At 30.0% G+C, this 19,059-nt stretch overlaps 1 protein-coding gene across 1 annotated transcript in view; it reads left to right on the top strand.

The window, feature by feature from the left end:
• The window catches only part of LOC126833919 (intraflagellar transport protein 172 homolog), a 68,879-nt gene that overhangs the window by 34,829 nt on the left and 14,991 nt on the right, over nt 1-19,059 (top strand). The window contains exons 14-28 of the mRNA XM_050565508.1: nt 2,646-2,792; nt 2,872-3,052; nt 4,548-4,750; nt 5,294-5,451; nt 5,661-5,805; nt 5,936-6,126; nt 7,180-7,362; nt 9,062-9,208; nt 9,305-9,459; nt 9,533-9,713; nt 11,379-11,570; nt 12,712-12,829; nt 13,270-13,414; nt 13,585-13,792; nt 15,426-15,599. Of these exons, the coding sequence (XP_050421465.1) occupies nt 2,646-2,792; nt 2,872-3,052; nt 4,548-4,750; nt 5,294-5,451; nt 5,661-5,805; nt 5,936-6,126; nt 7,180-7,362; nt 9,062-9,208; nt 9,305-9,459; nt 9,533-9,713; nt 11,379-11,570; nt 12,712-12,829; nt 13,270-13,414; nt 13,585-13,792; nt 15,426-15,599 (2,528 nt within the window). The remainder of the gene's footprint in view (nt 1-2,645; nt 2,793-2,871; nt 3,053-4,547; nt 4,751-5,293; nt 5,452-5,660; nt 5,806-5,935; nt 6,127-7,179; nt 7,363-9,061; nt 9,209-9,304; nt 9,460-9,532; nt 9,714-11,378; nt 11,571-12,711; nt 12,830-13,269; nt 13,415-13,584; nt 13,793-15,425; nt 15,600-19,059) is intronic.

Genomic DNA, 19,059 nt, shown 5'->3' with positions numbered 1-19,059 from the left:
CAAGACTTTTCTGAAAAATAAAACTGTATTGCGGCGCGTTATCTCGGTATGTTAGACTCGTTTATATTTAATACAAGTATACAACAAGTCTGGAGCGTATATATTTTCTAATTTATAATCGGTCTTTGGTGGATCGCCCGGTCGCGACATATACAATTATTAACAATTTATAGGGTTGATTAAGATACAAATGAACTGTAAAAATATCAGCATTAACATTACATATATAATATTTATTATACACTTTTCCTGTGTGTACATCGCAATCAGTCTGCAATTTCCTGTTGTATATTGTAACACGTTTCAATCAGAACGCCGTGCAAGTATCCCAATACATTAGTCGACATGGAAACCATTGAATTCATACTTATTAAGTAGAAATATATTTATTTCTGTAACTCGGACTCATAAAGAGTGAACTCGCATTTGCCGATCATTTCCTACGACAAAGAACACGGTTTAATGTATGAACCATAAAAAATATATACAAATGGTAAATTATACAAATATAATTAATAATATATAGATAGTTATTATTAAGTTAAAAATAACTATAATAAAATCCATTCTTTGTGAACGAATTAATAACATTGTTTAAATATACAAAACATTTTTTTATCATTGTTAGTAAAAATAATTTGGTCATAATAATATGCGGAAGCCGTGTAGACTAACCCATACAAAATGTACAAAATACAACCTAAATATAAAAGTAATTTTTTGCCTTGCTTTGAGTTATATAAATTCAAGTTTATTCGCTTTTGGTTACAGTTAAGTGCTTTTCTCATATGTATTCGCAATAAATAAGATTTAAAAAAATATATATACATAATATATATAATGGGTCAGCCTTGGTTTAAGTTTTAACCCGGACGTGGCCTTTCTTTTGTTGTTGTTAGGAGGGTTAACCGCATTAATCCAAATATATAGAGCGTTTTATTTGTTATACATTATTTTTAAGATAAACATTTTATAATGCGGTACGCCGAGTTCAATATTTATTACTAATTTAATTCTGAATATTTATGTACCTACTAATTAGGAAGATTTTTATTATCTACAAAGTATAAAATAATATTAACGAATATCGTGGCTAAATAAATTATATGTACTTAATTTGCAATTTACAAACTCATTTAAAACGATAAATAATATCTATGTTTTTGTTGCAATCGAGATGTTGTATATTATGAATATATGGTTTGGTAAAAATAGTCTCAATTAATCTTTCATACCAATATAATTTATTCATACCAAAATAATTGTATTTTGGTATTGATGAAAAATAGTTAGAACTATGTAACTGGTGCAATATTTATTGTAAACGACTCTGATGATTTTATTTTTTTTTATTTTTGTACTATGATGTTGGTTTTTTAATTTATTCTAGTCTATTGTAAGCACATTAAAGTTTATTTGTTCACACTTAAAAACGAATATATCGACAGATATGTTAAACAATAATAAAAATAATAAATACTCCTATAAGTCCAATAAAAACGGCTGTTTTAATGACCATTGTAAGTCCACAAGTCAACTGTGCAAACATAAGCACACGGCTTATTATTTATACTTCGCCGATTTTTTAAAGTATATAATATTATTGGCAGTAAATATATAATATACAGGGTGATTCTTTTATAATGGGCCACTCATTATCTCAATTTTTTACAATTTTTTTTGTTTTTACAACCCTCCCAACTCAGTTTTTTGATAGAAACTTTTGAAAATTAAATGGTAACGTATATATGTTTTAAACTTTTTATATTAAGAATATTTTGACTGTTCAGTTGCTATCAAAAAAACTAGTTTTGGAAGGAGGGGGGTAGGTTAGGGGGATAAGAACATAATAATTTGTGGAAAATTGAGATCACGTTATATAAAAACACTACAAAAAAAAATTAGATTATTAAATAAACCCTGTGAGATATTGAGTGGCCCATAATAAAAGAATCACCATATATATCATATAATATATCGAAGGTCGAGAATTCATAGTTTTTTTGCCATATTTACGGTGATATACTATTATGCTATATCTAAACAACAAAAATGACGCATCGCACGATTATTGCCTATACTTATACCGTTTTGGTGACCGTTTATCTGATGTTGCTGACAAAGCCAAAAAAAAAACAATTTCGCTGACCAACGCGAAGCTGATCGTTTATAGAAAATACATTACAAATGTTAAAAAGAAAATATTTAAAAACGGAATTGAAAAACTTATATCTAATTAACGTTGATTAATGATCATTTAGAAAACATGACTTGGCAATTCGGGTGCGTTAAATTATCATTCACCGGGATTGTTTTTACTGCGTCGTTTTCCTTATCTTAGTGTATGTTCATTGTTACGGTTTGGGAATCTTCTTTTTTTTCAAACCCAACAATATATTGTTTGTTTTTCTTATAAATCAAACCTTTTAATTGTTACTGTCCTGTAAAGCGGATGTTCAAGTTCTGCGAGTACCATCAGTGTACTTAAAACGCGTGTCGTTTGTCACCTGACGAATTCCCCTATATAATTCCAATAACATTTTAAAACTTTAAGAGCCAATTTTAATTTATAGACAACGTAGGTTAGAAAATTTGTGCAACGGTCAAATGTTATTTTTTTTTTATTTATTTTTTTTTTTTTGTAGACTGCGACGGAATGGAATGCCCTGAAGTTTGGGCGCGCATAGCACTGCTCAATGGACAATTGCAAGCAGCCGAAGTAATTTACCTGGAACAAAACGAAGTAGACAAAGCCATTCAAATGTACTTATCATTGCACAAATGGGAAAATGGTATTGACGAACACGATCATTTTTTCAGATGTGTTTAGTTTTTTACAATACTTAATTACTTATTTGATGTTATTATTAGCCATACGTTTGGCTGAGTTAAAAAATCGACCGGATGTAAACGATTTGAAATCTCGGTATCATCTTTGGCTACTAGAGACGCATCAGGAAGAAAGAGCGGCTGAAATTAAAGAAATGGAAGGTGACAAGAGGCCTGCCCTTGAACTGTACATGAAAGCCGGTCTCTTTAGCCGAGCAGCTAAGTAAGAATATATTATTAAAACCATCCAGTATACAGTTTACTCTTTCTTTAAACACGATTGTTAAATTTTATAATCACTATATGATAATATTTAATCTATATTCAGTTTATTCACTATTCAGACTTTAAGTCCAAAATGTACTCTTAAAAAAAATGAAGCTAATAGAAATAAAGAATACAAATTAAAATTGTTAGCATAAAGTTAATATTATATTTTCTTAAAATAGCACTACACAAATAGTAGGTAGGACTAATTGATACGGTAACTAGTTGCAAGTGTATATTTTTTCTGGCTAAGCTATTTGTTTATTGAGCACACAAATCACAATTACAGCGAACAAAAAGTGTACTAGATTTAAAAGGTTAATGGGGCGACTGTATTTATATAGGTTTGAATTGCACTTTTTTTCCCTACAACTTAAGTAAAATATATGAGCGCACGTTGGAATGAAACGTGACTTCCATTCCATAATAAGTTATTATTTTTATAAACTATAAAGTCTTATAAATTGTAGACAATTCGTTAGACAATACATTATCAACTGCTATTAAATATATAACGCTCTATGGGTACTATAAGCATTATAGTTAGGCAGACGCACCAAAAACGCATGGTTAAGTGGAAACTGGAAAGACAATGTAATACTTAGTAAACATAAGTGTGCATTTATAGATAAATGGTTTGTTTTTCGCCGAAAAACAAATAAAATAACACAATTTTATAAGTTCAAAGGGTGACTTAAATTGTTTAATAAGTTAAATTCTAAAATATATCATACGTTCAAATTATATTTTTCAAATACATATGTGTTGGTTTCTTAAGATTATTATTAAAAAAGTCACAACGAGATATGAAAATATGTTTAGTTTTTAAATAATAACCCTTTTGTCTATTATACTTAGTTAAATAATTGTTTGTTGTTCTTTTAAAAAAGTTACTTAGTTTTATACTAGAGGTCCCTATTACACGTGTATTCGATTACACGTGTTTCACGTTTATTTAATTATACGAACTCAAACACAAGTATAATTGTGTAAATAAGTTAACTCAAACTAACATGTTTGACAAAATAAATTTTTTTAAATACACGTGTATATACACGTATATGTTAATTACACGGGTTTCGTGTACACGTGTATTTAAAATACACGTTTAAAATCACAGGCACTATTTTATACCAATTCTTTAATTTATCGACTTTACTAAAATTTACCTGATCAATATATTCTATTTTACTTAAATATATTCGAATAGAAATTTATAAAAATATTATTAAATATCATTCAGTATAATATTTAATTTCTAGTTAAAACAAATTAGAACACTTTTTTCTGTAACTTAACTGATAATCGAGCTATTGATGAATTTCGATTTTATTATTTTAAAAAATATAAAAATTGATAAAATTCTCCATTTTTTATAAATCTATGAACTCGAGTTTTTATTTTTATTTGTTTTCGAGTCGACGGCTACTAAATCATTAAAATGTTTACAGGCTAGTACAAGATGACCCGGACCTCATGGCAGACGAATATGTAATAGAAAACGTGTTATCAGGATTACTGCGCTTGAAAAACTATCACGTCGCTGGAGAACTTTGCCAATCACAAGGAAAGCCTGAAAAAGCAATAGAGTTTTACTGTAAAGGAAATATATACATAAAAGCTGTGGAATTAGCTAGATTTGTTTCTCCTGCTGGTTTGTAACATAATAATATTTTATACTTGACGCTTATTTTTTTACCCCTTTTAATTAATTATGAAAAAGTGTTATGTCAAATATAGACAGATTAGTCTATTCATTTTTTTATACATTACAATTTAACACACATAGAACTATTTAACAGTTGAAAATAAAATATGTTTTTGTATAATTTTTCATAGCAAACTAACCTAACCTTACCAAACGTAACATGCTAGAAGTATTTTCCAGGAAAAAGAGATATATTGTTAATAATAAAATTAATAATAAATAGTGGATAACTTGTACTTATAAGCAATTTGTTAAATCCAATAATAATTAATTAAAAAATTAAATCATTAAACAATAATATTATGTTTTATTTTCTGTAATTGTTAGTATTATTGAACTTAGCATAATACTAAAAAATACAGTTTTTCATATGGATTAGATTTCTAATTTGTATAACTGATCTGATGAAGTAGTTGTATTTATAAATTCAATGTAAAGTAAGACATGTTGATGTTACAGTGTCGTAATTTTTCATAATATAATTTTCAGAGGTGGTAACGTTGGAAGAAAAATGGGGTGATTACTTAGTGTCACAAAAGCAACAGGATGCGGCTATATCTCATTATATTGAAGCTGGGAATACGGTTAAGGCGTTAGAGGCTGCAATAGGCGCCAAACAATGGAAGAAGGCGATGCAAATTATGCAGGTAAGCCCACTTGGTTAGCAAAAAAAATATGTTCCGGGATAAAAATAAAAGGAACATTTTAAGTATACTTTCTTTCGACGCTTGTTTATGTCCGCTAAGTTGAAATTCGATACGAAAAAACATATCACCCTTCTTTCCTCATTTCTCCTCCCCTTTTGAGCTAATTTTTTCATTTCTTATTAATGAGTTCTACTTGGAAAATATTATAGGTGATCGAAGACAAATCGCTAGTGACCAAGTACGGGGCTCATTTAGCAAATCATTTTAAAAGTGTCAACGATGTCAAAACAGCTGAAAAACTGTACATGGAGTGTGGCATGTACAAAGAGGTCATACAGCTCCATTTGGAAGCTGGTAAGTAAAATCAATGTTCCACATTATGTAACACGTTAGCCGCCGGTGGTATACATGCGTTTTATGTGATAAAATAATTAAATTTATTGTGGCAACACTCTCAATGATAAAACATTAATTTTACTTTCAGGTAACTGGGAGAGAGCGCATAAGTTGGTGAAAAACAATCCGGCGTTGGCCGACTTGAACGTGGATCTGGAAGCATATGGTAAAACTTTAGAGAACACAGGTCGCCTTAAGGAAGCGGAAAAACTTTATGTGGCACTAGACAAAGTAGATCTAGCCATTAGCATGTACAAAAACTTCCACAGATACGATGAGGTACGGTTTGGGTTTTGCATAGTGGAAATAGATAAGCAGTGGTGCAACCAGGAAAGGGTTAGGTAACCGCTACCGGAATTTTCTCAATAATTAAAACTATGAGAACCAAAAGAGGGCAAATTATTTTTATAAAACTGAACAAGAGAAAGTATTAAATTTTTGCTGTTTTTTCTTACGAGTGATGTTGGTTAATGTGCTTCAATATCACTTTGAATAATTTTAATGACAAATACAAAGAAAAAAATGTTTGATTGACAAACATACCTTTAGATCAAAAACAAGTTACAACAAAACTTCCTTGTACCCTGTTGCTCGTTATGACTTGAGCTACAGTATTTTTACAGGAAAAAAAATAGTAATAAAATAAATATTTCTGACACAAAATTTGTAATGTTGTTAGCAATTTTTATATTATGTAAAAATCATGAAGACTACCTGAGAAACTATGATTTTCTTGGATGATGCGGATTCTTGATGTTCTGTCATTTTATTTTTAGCGTTAATTTTCATTAAAATTACTTACTATGTCTTACTTTTAAATTTTTATATGTAATACGTGATATATATTGAATAATCGTATGATTTAAAATAATACATTTTGTTGTTAAATTACTTGTTGTTAATTAATGTCCGTAGGTATATAATTATGTATAAATCGCATATATATATGCATATAATTGCATGTATAAGCAATACTGTAAACGTTTCAATAAAAATTCCTAGAGCTCTTAAAAACTGAAGAAATATTTTTAAGTTTTGCACAAATTATATTTAGTTGTAGTATTTTCTACCAAACAAACATTTATACATACATCTAAATCTGCGCATGTATTATATTTTGATTTCTTATCAAAATAGTGCGACAATATATTATTATTATTAAATATGATATTTTTCAATGTAAAATTAACTATAATAAAAATATTAAAAAAATATATTATTGTCGCCCAACTGAACATTGTAAAAATAATAATTTTATCCTGGTTGTGCAAAGCATTTGCACTGGTGAAATTCGGCAATTGGGACAAATGGGTATAAACGCAATTGTTATAGATGATGACGTTGGTCAGCAAATACCACAGTGATTTAGTGAGCACCACCTTTGTGCATTTGGCTCAAGAATGTGAAACTCAAGGAAACTACAGGGCGGCCGAAAATCACTACGTCCAAGCCGGCGAATGGAAGTTGGCTGTAAAAATGTACCGGTCGTTGGACATGTGGGAAGAAGCCTACAAGGTTAGCGCATGTACACTAATACTATATTATTATTTTCACTTGGTGGTTCCAAGCTATGGAAATTAATGTTTCATACTTCGGTAGTGAATATTGCCTGCCGCCGCCGCCATTGGTTTGTGATTAATTTTGTCTTGGCAAAGTATCGCCGAACACCCGCCCTGGCTGGCCGAGCAATTAATCATACTTTTCAAATGTTATTTTTAATATTTTCACGTGGATATTAATATGCTACTAAACAAGATATAAATATATTTTATCTTTATATATTTATATATATTATTTATATAAAGTATATACCAGAAGTTCTGAGTGTACTCAGAAACATAATAATATAAAATGTTATTTGTGTTAGTATTGTTTTAGTTGGCTTAAATTCTTTCTGACTTGAATATATTATTTTATGCGTAATAGGTAGAGTTTTTTTTTAGTATTCAAAGTTTCAGTTTATAGCGTCATAATATTATACAAAACATTTTTTACATTATCTGAAATGATTCCCGGAAAGTTTTCTGAGCAATAACCTAAACGTATGTTTTGATGTTAGTTATATTGGTAAATTTGTCCCTTTAAATATTCAAATATAATGTTTGAATTTTAGTAAACATAGGGTCTGATACTCTCAAAGTGTTGATGTGAATTATCTTAACTCTATTTATACATATATATATATAAATTAATAAAGAAAATTGATTAGCCTAATATTATTTTACTGGGAAGTTTAAGGAGTTTTTGAATTATGGTTTTAAGATAAATTTTAGTTTGCATTTTTGATAAATAATAGTTTTAAATTACTTAAAGTTGATAACATTTTTTTTTTAAATTTCGAGTCGTTACAATTTTCAACGAGAACGTTGGTACTAATATACTATCTACTGAAAATCAAACATAGAGTGTAAAAAAAACAATCTAGAATTTGAATATTGGTTCGAAGGTACTTGGTATTGGGTAATAAATTTAAACATGATAGAAATAGCTTCCGCGAAAATCGCCTGAACGTGATTCTCTGGTTAAAGTTGGGAAACGATTTTATTGTGCATACATTATTTTTTAACGCTATCGGCAGATTCGCATCGATGCGCTTTTCTTGAATATGTTATTATCACTTTCAAATTTATTGCTACTTCTAGATCACAGTTGTCGCCCCTAGCTATCTGTTTTAGGGTTTTTACTGAGCTTTTATTTATATATATATATTTATGAGTAAGTCATAAATATTTTTTACCTATCTTTGGATAAAAATTCAGAAATCAATCGTATGCGGTATGATTGTATTAAAAATAAAATATCATCATTCTGGAAATTTTAAAATCTCTATCAAAACTAGACTGATAAAAAAACTCGGCTGAGACAATAAGAATATGTACGAGACGCTGATAGACATACAAAAATTACTATTATTATAAAACCAATAGCAAATTGACACCAAAGTTAAACATGAAACGTGTGCTGAGTAGAGCTCGATACTAGAGTAAAAAAATATCAGTGAAGCCATAATTATTAAAAAAAAATATAAAAACCCAAACATGTGTCCATAACACAATATTTATCATCTGCTGACGGGCAGCCCTTGATGTTTGTATTACCAGACTACAACGTCATAATTAATTTTGCTCTAACGAACATATTTATCATACGCGGTGTGTACTTAGGACGATATTGTTAAATTAAACGTGGTTAAACTTATATTATTATGTTGTAGATTGCAAAAAACAACGGTGGGGAACGTGCAGCTGAGCAAGTGGCATTTTTGTGGGCTAAATCTTTGGGTGGCGAGTCCGCTGTCAAGTTACTCAACCGCCTGGGCCTATTGAACGAATGCATCGACCACGCCAATGACAGCTATCAGGTAATAGTCACATATAAGGTTGCAGGTTGATGTGGTTAAACATTTTTAGGGTAATTAGGATTAAGATAAACGCCTACTTGTGGGGAATTATTGCAGTTTGATTTTGCGTTTGAATTGGCTCGGTCAGGCAACGCTGAACGTTTAGCCGACGTCCATTACAAATACGCCCTCGTGCTCGAAGATGATGGGAAGTTTCAAGAGGCGGAAGTTCATTTCGTAGCCGGTTTTAAACCAAAAGAAGCCGTTTTGATGTAAGTTTATAATAACTGATAACACTTAGTGACATAAGTGGCGCTATTCATACTGAGACGCAAACAATGTTAGGTATACACACAATCAAGACTGGGACAATGCCGAACGAGTTGCCGAACAACATGACAAGACTTCTATAACCGATGTGCTAATGTCACGCGCAAAAATTGAATTTGAAGCCGCTAATTATCCAAAGTTTGAAGCTTTATTGTTACGTTGTCACAATCCGGAGCTCATTGTAAAGCAATATCAGGTAAAAACGCTATTTTTTGCTCGTATAGATGTAAATTATAACTGATATATTTATCCAATAGTCTCAATTTATAAAATAAAAAAACTATAAATTACTAGGTATTGGCATGGCTGCATACGTAGAGCGTAAAAGATATGCGCCCCTTAATCGCCTTTAGATTTATATATAAAAAACAGTTAACTTGGATTGTATTTGTAAATTACAACATTCATAGTTTAAAGTCTTAACTAGATTTTGCTTTAAGTGTAAAAGTTAAAAAAATGAAAGTACTGATAATACAAATTGGTTAACATTGGAGATCCTGTTGGCATCCCTGATTTCAAACCGGTATAATATTTTATTCAAGTTTATATTATTAATTCCGTGTGGACTACATAATATGTACATATTACGCGTATAATATAAGGTGTCCCCTACTTGTCTAATCAATTATTTAATTTTTTAATATTTTTTTCATTCACATTGTGTACCTATAAATATATTTTTTAATACCATTAAAATGTAATATTGTACTGTACTTTTCGTAGGCAACTAGAGTTCAAAACACTGACGTCAAAACTTTCAATTTTTTATTCGCCGTATAATAAAACTTTGTAAAATCAATCACCATAATATTATGCGTAGGTAGACCTGGCATACAATACTCAAAATTGATCCCATACGCTGAAAAATTAATTTAGTTTTTTAAACAAAATACATACACACTGTAATAATGCGAACATTAAATGTATAATAATATACAAAGGTGTATATTCGGTAATGCATTTTTTATCAAACTCCACGGCGCTTTTTAATGGTATAACGTTGCGCAAATCATAACTACAGCGTGCAGTCGACTACAGGTTAAATATAATTATTAATGAGTTTTTGCCGTAACCCTAAAATAAACTAAAATTTAAAAAAAAACCTTTAATTACTTACCAGAAGCATTAACAAATACAACGCCATGCCGTTACAGCAATCAGGTATAACCGGTCATGTTTTTTTATGATTTGATATTGACGGATCCGTCGCTTTTATTTTACACTCACATACTATGTTGTTTTTTGGGAAAATATTTCCATATCCAATTGGAATTATGATAGTTGTGAAATTTATAAATGTGGGTTGAACATCGAATCAGTTCAAGCCGATATAATGTATTTTAAAAGTTTGAAGTTTCGACCCATTTTTAAAGAGTGGAATAAATGAGAATATATAACATTTGTGATTTAATAAGAGTGTAAAAAAATATAGTTACTGTATCTCTATGGTATAATAGGACTCCAGTTTGCCTTTGTATTTCCTCCCTCGAACTCGTCTCATTGAAAAAATCAAAAATAATTGTTGTATATATTGCAGCACTTTTCGACAGATTTATAAAACGTGAAAATAAATCAGATTTATTTCATAATAGGATAGAGCCCCCCTCCCCTTACAATTCGATATATTTCCATATTCGATTTTTCTTTTCGTGTAACATAAAAGGTAGGTATTTGTGTATTTTTTTTTTTTTTATGCGAAAACGGATTACTCGTATTCGAAAAAAAAATGCAAACAAATAAATAAAACCCGTATACATTCATTATTCCTCTGGATCGCATTGTGTTTGGAAAAACTATCTTTTTTTTTTTATCTTTTCACTTGCGAAAAACAACCGTTTGAAAAACGATAATGGTGCTACAGGAGAAAGGGATGTGGGTGGAGGCGCTCAAGTCGTGCCGTGAATACTTGCCGGCGAAATTGGACAAGATGCAAGAGGAATACGACAGAGAGTGTGGAGCTCGGGTGACCAGAGACATAAACAGTCTATTCGTACAGGCCAGCCAATGGGAACAGAACGGAGAATTCAAAACAGCCGTCGACTGTCTACTCAAAGTAATGACAATAATGTCGGTTCACGCAAAATTCTTCCTGGCCTAGTACTTACACCGTATAATAGATTAAATCAGAAGGGGCAGCTGCAATGTGAAACAAAAACGTGGCGGCCGTCTTCTCGTTGGTTATATTCATAATGACCATAGTTAAACAACAGAGAATAATAATGATTAGCTATAATAGCGAATATATACTGATATATCAACGAGAAGATGACCGCTTCGTTATTCTGTAATAAGTATCTTCCCCGTGTTAATTTTCATCAGTGTCTGGGACATTCTTATACCTACTTGTCCGTGAGACTCCTCCACACTTTGTACAATGATATCAAACGAACAGTCAGATTTGCTGTGATTTATTCGTTTAACCATGAAACTAATATTGTCTTAAATTTATCGAAAAAATTACTTAGACAAGGAACAATTGTGTTTTCTCAATGCGAAATCCATTCCATGCATAATCACCTAATGTGAACAGCATGTGTGTGAGTAGATTTTCTAAATGCTTCAAAATCCTGCTAAACGAAAAATTTGAAAAATTCAACTTCTTATACCTAGCTGTTAGTAAAAAAAAGTGTCCGTTACTAAACTTTTACCGGACGTTCCAAGTACATATAATTTTAATGCTGTACAAATTTCAGGAATTTCGATTAAAGTCCTCAGGAGTTATAACTTCTAGAATATAGTACTTTTTACTTTATATAACAAAACAAATTGTCAAATGAGTTTGTTTTACGTCATTATAAAAAAAAATTAAATTAAATATGTTCCATTTTAATATCATAATGAATCATTAAGTAACTAATCTTTTTTTTTTATAAACATTTTATACACTACCTAGAAGTAGAGACTGGAGTGTATATGTGAGTGTTCTGTTTGTGCGCTAAAATTTTGTTAACTTGGGGATAAAATATGCATATTTCCCCACGGACTTATATATATATATTGTCTAGACACTGTACTAAGTAGTTTGGTTTTTTGTTAACAACGAATAACACACTTTAGAGGCACGGGATTCGCTCGATGACGCGTAACGTTGAAATTTGTGCACGATAAATTATTTTACAAATAAAAACAAATGAATAAAAAATATTTATTTATACCATAATAGTTATATACATTATACCGTATGTCGGTTAAAGGTCACTTCGAATAACTGTAAGGACGATCGGATTATTTTGAAAACGCTCAACGAAGCGACGCGGCTGACATTAAAGTATTTGGACGGCGATGAGTGCACTGATGCGGCCAAAAATTTAGGTGAGCCGCAAAGTATACAATGAATAATATTATGTTTTATTTATTATTTATGTCAAGCCGGCATTTCACAAACTGTCGATTATAATAATATCCATAAGCCGTTTATTTATTATTATCAACACGTTTTCATTTGGCTAACAGAAATATTAAACATAATAAAGGATTTTATTATAGATCCTACATGAAAAAAGCCAAACTAAAGGTTGGAATTTAAAAATAAGTTCTATATCATTATGTAGTCTAATATATTATTGAATTCTAAGTCGTTAATACTTAATATAGTTGATTAATTGTATTGTTATTTTGAATAATCAATAAAACTAACTTCAAATGTAGTACTTAAGAAACACATATTTACTATTTAAATATTTTCTAAAAATAAACGTAAGTTCGAAAACGAGTAATTATAATAAAACAAACTGTATTTAACGACTTACCAGGACCTCGTTTGATGGATTATGAAGAGTATTTGCTGGCCGCCAAAGTTTTTGTGTGCGCGGATATGATGAAAGAGGCGATAGATGCTTTTATTGCGGGTGACTATTGGTCAAAAGCAAGAAAACTCGCGTCGGAACTTGATTCTTCGTAAGTGATTATTTATTTTTTTTTTTACTCAGCTTTTCAAACTTTCGTTATAATAGAAATAACCAATAATATCGTTTTTGTGTGCATCTGCTGTATGTATGTGTGTGTGTGTGCGACCATACGTTGTATTGTAGATGATAATAAATTGTGGGACGATATTGCGTTTTCAGATTTGAGAGGTATGTATCGGAATGTTACAAAGATTATTTGAAGAGAGAAGGTAAACCCGAACAGTTGTTGGCCGACATGGACGCGGAGGAAGCACTAGACATGCTGTCGGCACAGGGCAAGTGGTCAAAGTGTTTAGACATTGCTCGGCCACACGGACAAGTCGTACTCCACAAATACGTTGCTCTTTACGCTACCGACTTACTTAGGGTAAAACAAAATTTAATTAAGTTAAAAAAAAAAGAAATGTGTCATACCAGCTCATTCAACATTGTATTTCCACTAAGTCCACCTCGCCACAATGGCCATGTTTAGGAAAATGTATTTCCATTACGTGATCATTCTGTAACAAGTTGTCATGTTTAATATTTTATGGTCAAAAATAATTATAAGTATACAATGGTAAAGATAAAACGACATGGCGTTAAAATTAATGTTTACAGCCTGAACTATATTTTTTATCGTTATACAGTGGGTAAACGAATACTACCCATACTGTGTGTTTAAGTTTTCCTAAAAAAAAAATGTTTAAATACATTACCTATATACACCTACCAACTATAATAATTTTGAAGCATTTTTTTTATCTTGTGTAAGCTTATATTCCTCGATGAAGCTGAATTGCTTACACTGGACGCCGTCCAATTCAATTAACATAAATCGCATCCGTAACACACTCGAATATTATTGTACATGGTCAGGAATGAAAATGATAATAGCAATTAAAGTCGTTTCTTTTGTTTTTCATAGCATTCTACGCAGTATAATAATTAATAATTTATTATAATAAACGACAACAAACTGCGGTATTTATTATTTATTATTTTTTATTTTAGCTTCGACGCGCATATAAGATGGTATAGCTTTTACGAGGATGTGTTTTTAGTTTTTGTGTTTGGGCCCAGAATATCTTCTGCTAAACTGATGTCTAGCGCAGGTCTATAGATCTGAAATCATAGTTAAAAGGTAATTTATTGGGCCAAAAATTTAAAAAATCGATAAAAACACCAAAAAAATTCATATCTTTAAGAAAACTAAAACGTGCTATATAATATTTAAAAAAAATAATTAAATTAGTTCCAAATTTATGTGGAATATTCTTTAAATAAAGTAATATCGATAAACAAAAAAAATATCATTAAAACTTTTATTCATTTCTCTTTTTCAAGCGAAGTTTTTAAGACTCAGTGGTTTGAAAATTAGCTGAAGGTAAATCTAAAGTAGAGTGTAAACATATAAAATTTTCTTAAAATCTAAAATACAATTTTTTTTTATTAAAAAGACCCCTAAAAACTAAATAAACCTATACTTCGATCGTTGCAAATTTCTAGGTTGTTAACTGTGATTGAATCAAGAGTCAATATATTTCCATTACATTGTTAATTACGTTTTATGGGTAATAACAAGAACAAATATTAGGATAGACAAACAATCTACTCGAATTGTATCTACCATACTAATACTGCAAATTATTGTTTTACTTCAATCTTTTTACTATCTACAGATTTGCAATGAAGCGTTTTTTAAGATTGATATTGTAGTCACTCTAGTTACAATAATTCTAACAATCCTGTGACTACACCGACCTCACTATGCTCCATTTCGCTATGTCCCGACCAGTAGGGGTGTTCACTTTTTTTTATCTTTTTTATTTTGATGTATTGTAATTTGTGTTAAGCCATTTTTATTTAATCTCGGCTTGCTGGAAAAAATAAAAGCAGCCACAACATAATTAAACGAAACGTCAAAATTCATTATTTTTATATATTGCGTTCAATTTAAAACGAAAACAAGCGATGCATATAAAACTACTCAAGTAAAAAAAAAAATGTATATTTTCCAGGAGGGTAAAGTGTTTGACGCGCTAAACCTATACACTCAACAAGAAGTTCCCGCTTTCCCTCAGAACTTCAACATTTATAGGCGTATAGCGTTGGACATGTTTTGCAAAAGAGAGATGGACAAACCTGAATGCTACGATTATTGGGCCAAGCTTAGGGACATGTTCTACACATTGGTAAAGTTTTTTTCATACATAATGACCATTTATAAGATTAAACACGAATATGTTCCTCTACGGCTTATCTCATACAGTTGGCCTTTGTCAGCCAAAAACTCTCTCCAGCTGTAACTTGTTTCTTTATTCGCTGCACACATCTTCATGTCTTGGTTTATAACATGCATTCATTCTTCTTCAGTCTACCTCTTTCTCCAAGTCGCTTTCTTGTTTTGTCTACTGTTATGTAAACTTTTATGTATTTTTATGATATACAGTATCGACCATGAGAATTGGACATATCTTCATACATTTTGTATATAAACCTGTCAAAGACCCATACTGTATTTTTTATGAGCCAGAAATCACATTAAATATTATGCTACCTATATTAAATATTGTATAACTCAATCTGCCTTTTATTTTTTGTTTTGAGACTTTAGACGAAAGTTAAGAAACGTAAATAATTAGTTTACTTTATAAAACGATGAGGAGTAATTATTATTATTCGACATGACTTACATTGAACTTAACGCGTCGCAAACTTTGAAAGTTGTGTGTCGAAAGTTTCTCGCTGAAGTGTAAAGTGATTCATTAAGATACTTATGATTTTCACAGAAGTACTTTTTTTATAATACTTTGTCTTATAAACTTATAAGAAGAATCTTTAAGTTTTTGTAAGTATTCTTAAATTTGTACGGTTTTTGGAGATTCTCATAGCCCTGACTGTTTTTTTAAATATAAACTATAACATGTTGACTTAATAAAGTCATAAATTTAAAAAAAAAATATTCATAATAATTACTTAAGGTAAACATTTTTAAGGTTACGTTTTTTACTGAATGCAAATATTTCATAAGCAACTATTACAATACAAATTTTAATTCTGAATTACAAAAATTAATTTTAGTTACATAAACCTTTATTCTAACATTGTTGTTAGTCTGATAACGATTTTCGTGGTTTCAATACCGAACACAACATAATAGTACTTTTTTTTTTATAAAACATTTTATTGTTCAGGTAGATATTGTTTTAATAATACCTAACCAAACTATTAGGGTTTAGACTGGTGAAGTGTAGGACATAATATATGAGAGTTGTATAATGTCATTTAAACGATTACTTAATTTATCTTAGGCTAAAAAATATAATTGATACAATTTGTTGTTGTTCGTTTCTTTCACATAAAACAATTTATTTAAAAAACAACCAAAAATTATTTTTTTCCCGAGTTATTTGTTTTAACGTCCAACTCTTGTTTTCTCTCAAAAAAAATTGAAATTTTGTATAGTAAAACAATTGCATATTTTTTTTTTTTTAAACATTCTTGTTTGTGTTATTTTGCAATATTATATTTTATAAAATTATTCCTACACATTTACCTTTTTTTAGAACTTTATCAACTTTTGGATATTATCTGGTAACGTATATATTTAATTTTTTTTTCTTAGGTCTCCTAAAATTGATTAGTTGTTTACACTAATACTCATTTTATAACATATTATGTAATGGTATAGTTTATCGTTGTATAGCTCTGTACATTTATATACATACCTAAACACTGTTAGAGGCACCTACTAAAAAAATGCCTACAACGAATAAATTCTAATGGTCATACAACGGACCGCAAATACTAGAGCTATAAGCGGTTATTGCATAGACTGCCTCGTTAACAAGAAAAGCGTTGAGTGCTCTAAAAAAAAACATCTTTCTAAACAGACCAACATACACGTTCTCTGGGGAGCTTTGAACTCCCCGAGTTTATAAATAATTCAAATCCTTTGTTACAAAATATGTATTTCAAATGGACCCCAATCGCAAAACGGGGTCATCTAAATTTGAATAAAAAAATATACAAAATAAAAAAATGAAGACGAAGCGGAATATTCGATCTACTCACAAATTTTATATACAACAATAATAAGTATAAAACTAAATCCTTAACATTTATAAACATTTTTGCGCTAAGTATAATGTTAGTTACTTTTACTGAGCCTTGGGTAAATAAAACGGTATTTATTAATGATAGAAATCCAAAAATACGGATTTTCACAACAACAAAAAAACGCTATTAAAATCTTATAAGTATTAAATATGTTTACAATATAAGCTGCTTACGAAAGTGAAATGTTTTGATGAAAATTTAAAAAAAACTTTGACTAAAAATTGTTTACCGGTTTTCGGTTTTCAATAAATCTGAAATCCGAAAGCAACCTATCTTTTTGGTGTTGGGTTTTATTTCTACATTTTCATCAAATATATTTTACTTAGATAAACAGCTTTATACTGTAAAAATATTAAATACTAATATAGCGACTATTATGAACGTCCGTTAAGTTGGCCTATTAAAAATATTTTATGTTTATAAGCTCTTACAAGTTCCCAAGTGTTTCAAGTTTAGATTGATGAACTTTTGAAATACACTAAACACATCATTTCCGTAAATTTCTAAAAAAAATTTCTTGTCGATAAAAGAAATTGCGTTTTAATTTTTTTTCTTAAAGTAGTGGCGTATTTTTATTTTAAGAACTGTTATTAAATTTGCATGGCGATGATTTTTTTGTTAGAGGAAAAAAAAAATCAAATGGAATTTTATCACATTATTATTAAGTGGTAATAAGTAGTTATACGCTAATTTTATGTAAGTCCATAATCATAATCCCTGTCCTATAAGTTAACCTAAATTTTGTAAGCCATCATATTATAACCGCAAGGTAATAAGTGTGATCAATTGAAATTTTAATTTTGAAACATTAAGTTTTCATATTTTTTATTTATTTATTCATATTTAATCATAAATAATTTAAATAAATAACACTGACTGACAACAAATTATTTTATCGGGTTTTTAAGAAACTAAATTTTAGGTTAACTTTTTTAAATCACACCAACTATAATATAATATGCAGATGTGTGATACTAATAATATTAGTAATATTTAGGTTCATAGACCATAGCGATGTTAATGTGCACTCTATGTGCAAACACACAGCTTTGATGACTTACATTCTGACAAGAGACAAGAGAGAACTTCAGTACATAGCACACACCCAAAGCCCGGGGTAACGTTAGCTCTAATGTCATTTGCAATATTTTTGAAAACCCAACCAAATGAGCAAGATAGAATTTGTACATTGTCCTACTGTCCTTTTTCCTTGATTGCACCGTTGCGTTGTATTGTTATATGTATTTAATTTTGTTTTTATGCATAAAAAATGGTGCCAACTGTTACACCGTTTCGCAAAACTACTACGGCTATTTGGGTGATACAATTGAAATAAGAAGTCAGCGGTTTTTTTTTTAAGCAGGAGCTTTTTTAAACGACAACAACAAAAGTCAAACGAGTTGCGGTTTTGTGTCTTATTAAAAATGTACAGCATTTTGGGTCTAGGCACGAATAAACTGAAAACCCTTACCAGCCGTCGGTTATACCGGTAATGTTTTTTTTTTTTTTTGGATTCGAGCCACCGGCTAGGAG

This window comes from Adelges cooleyi, unplaced genomic scaffold (assembly GCF_023614345.1).
Source record: "Adelges cooleyi isolate 19-005CV unplaced genomic scaffold, UGA_ACOO_1.1 ACOO_flye_CR_arks_rails_tigmint_CR_PRNA_2, whole genome shotgun sequence".
Taxonomy (NCBI): Eukaryota; Metazoa; Arthropoda; class Insecta; order Hemiptera; family Adelgidae; genus Adelges; species Adelges cooleyi.
The sequence above is the reverse complement of the archived record's forward strand: the minus strand, read 5'-3'. Positions and strand labels throughout refer to the sequence as shown.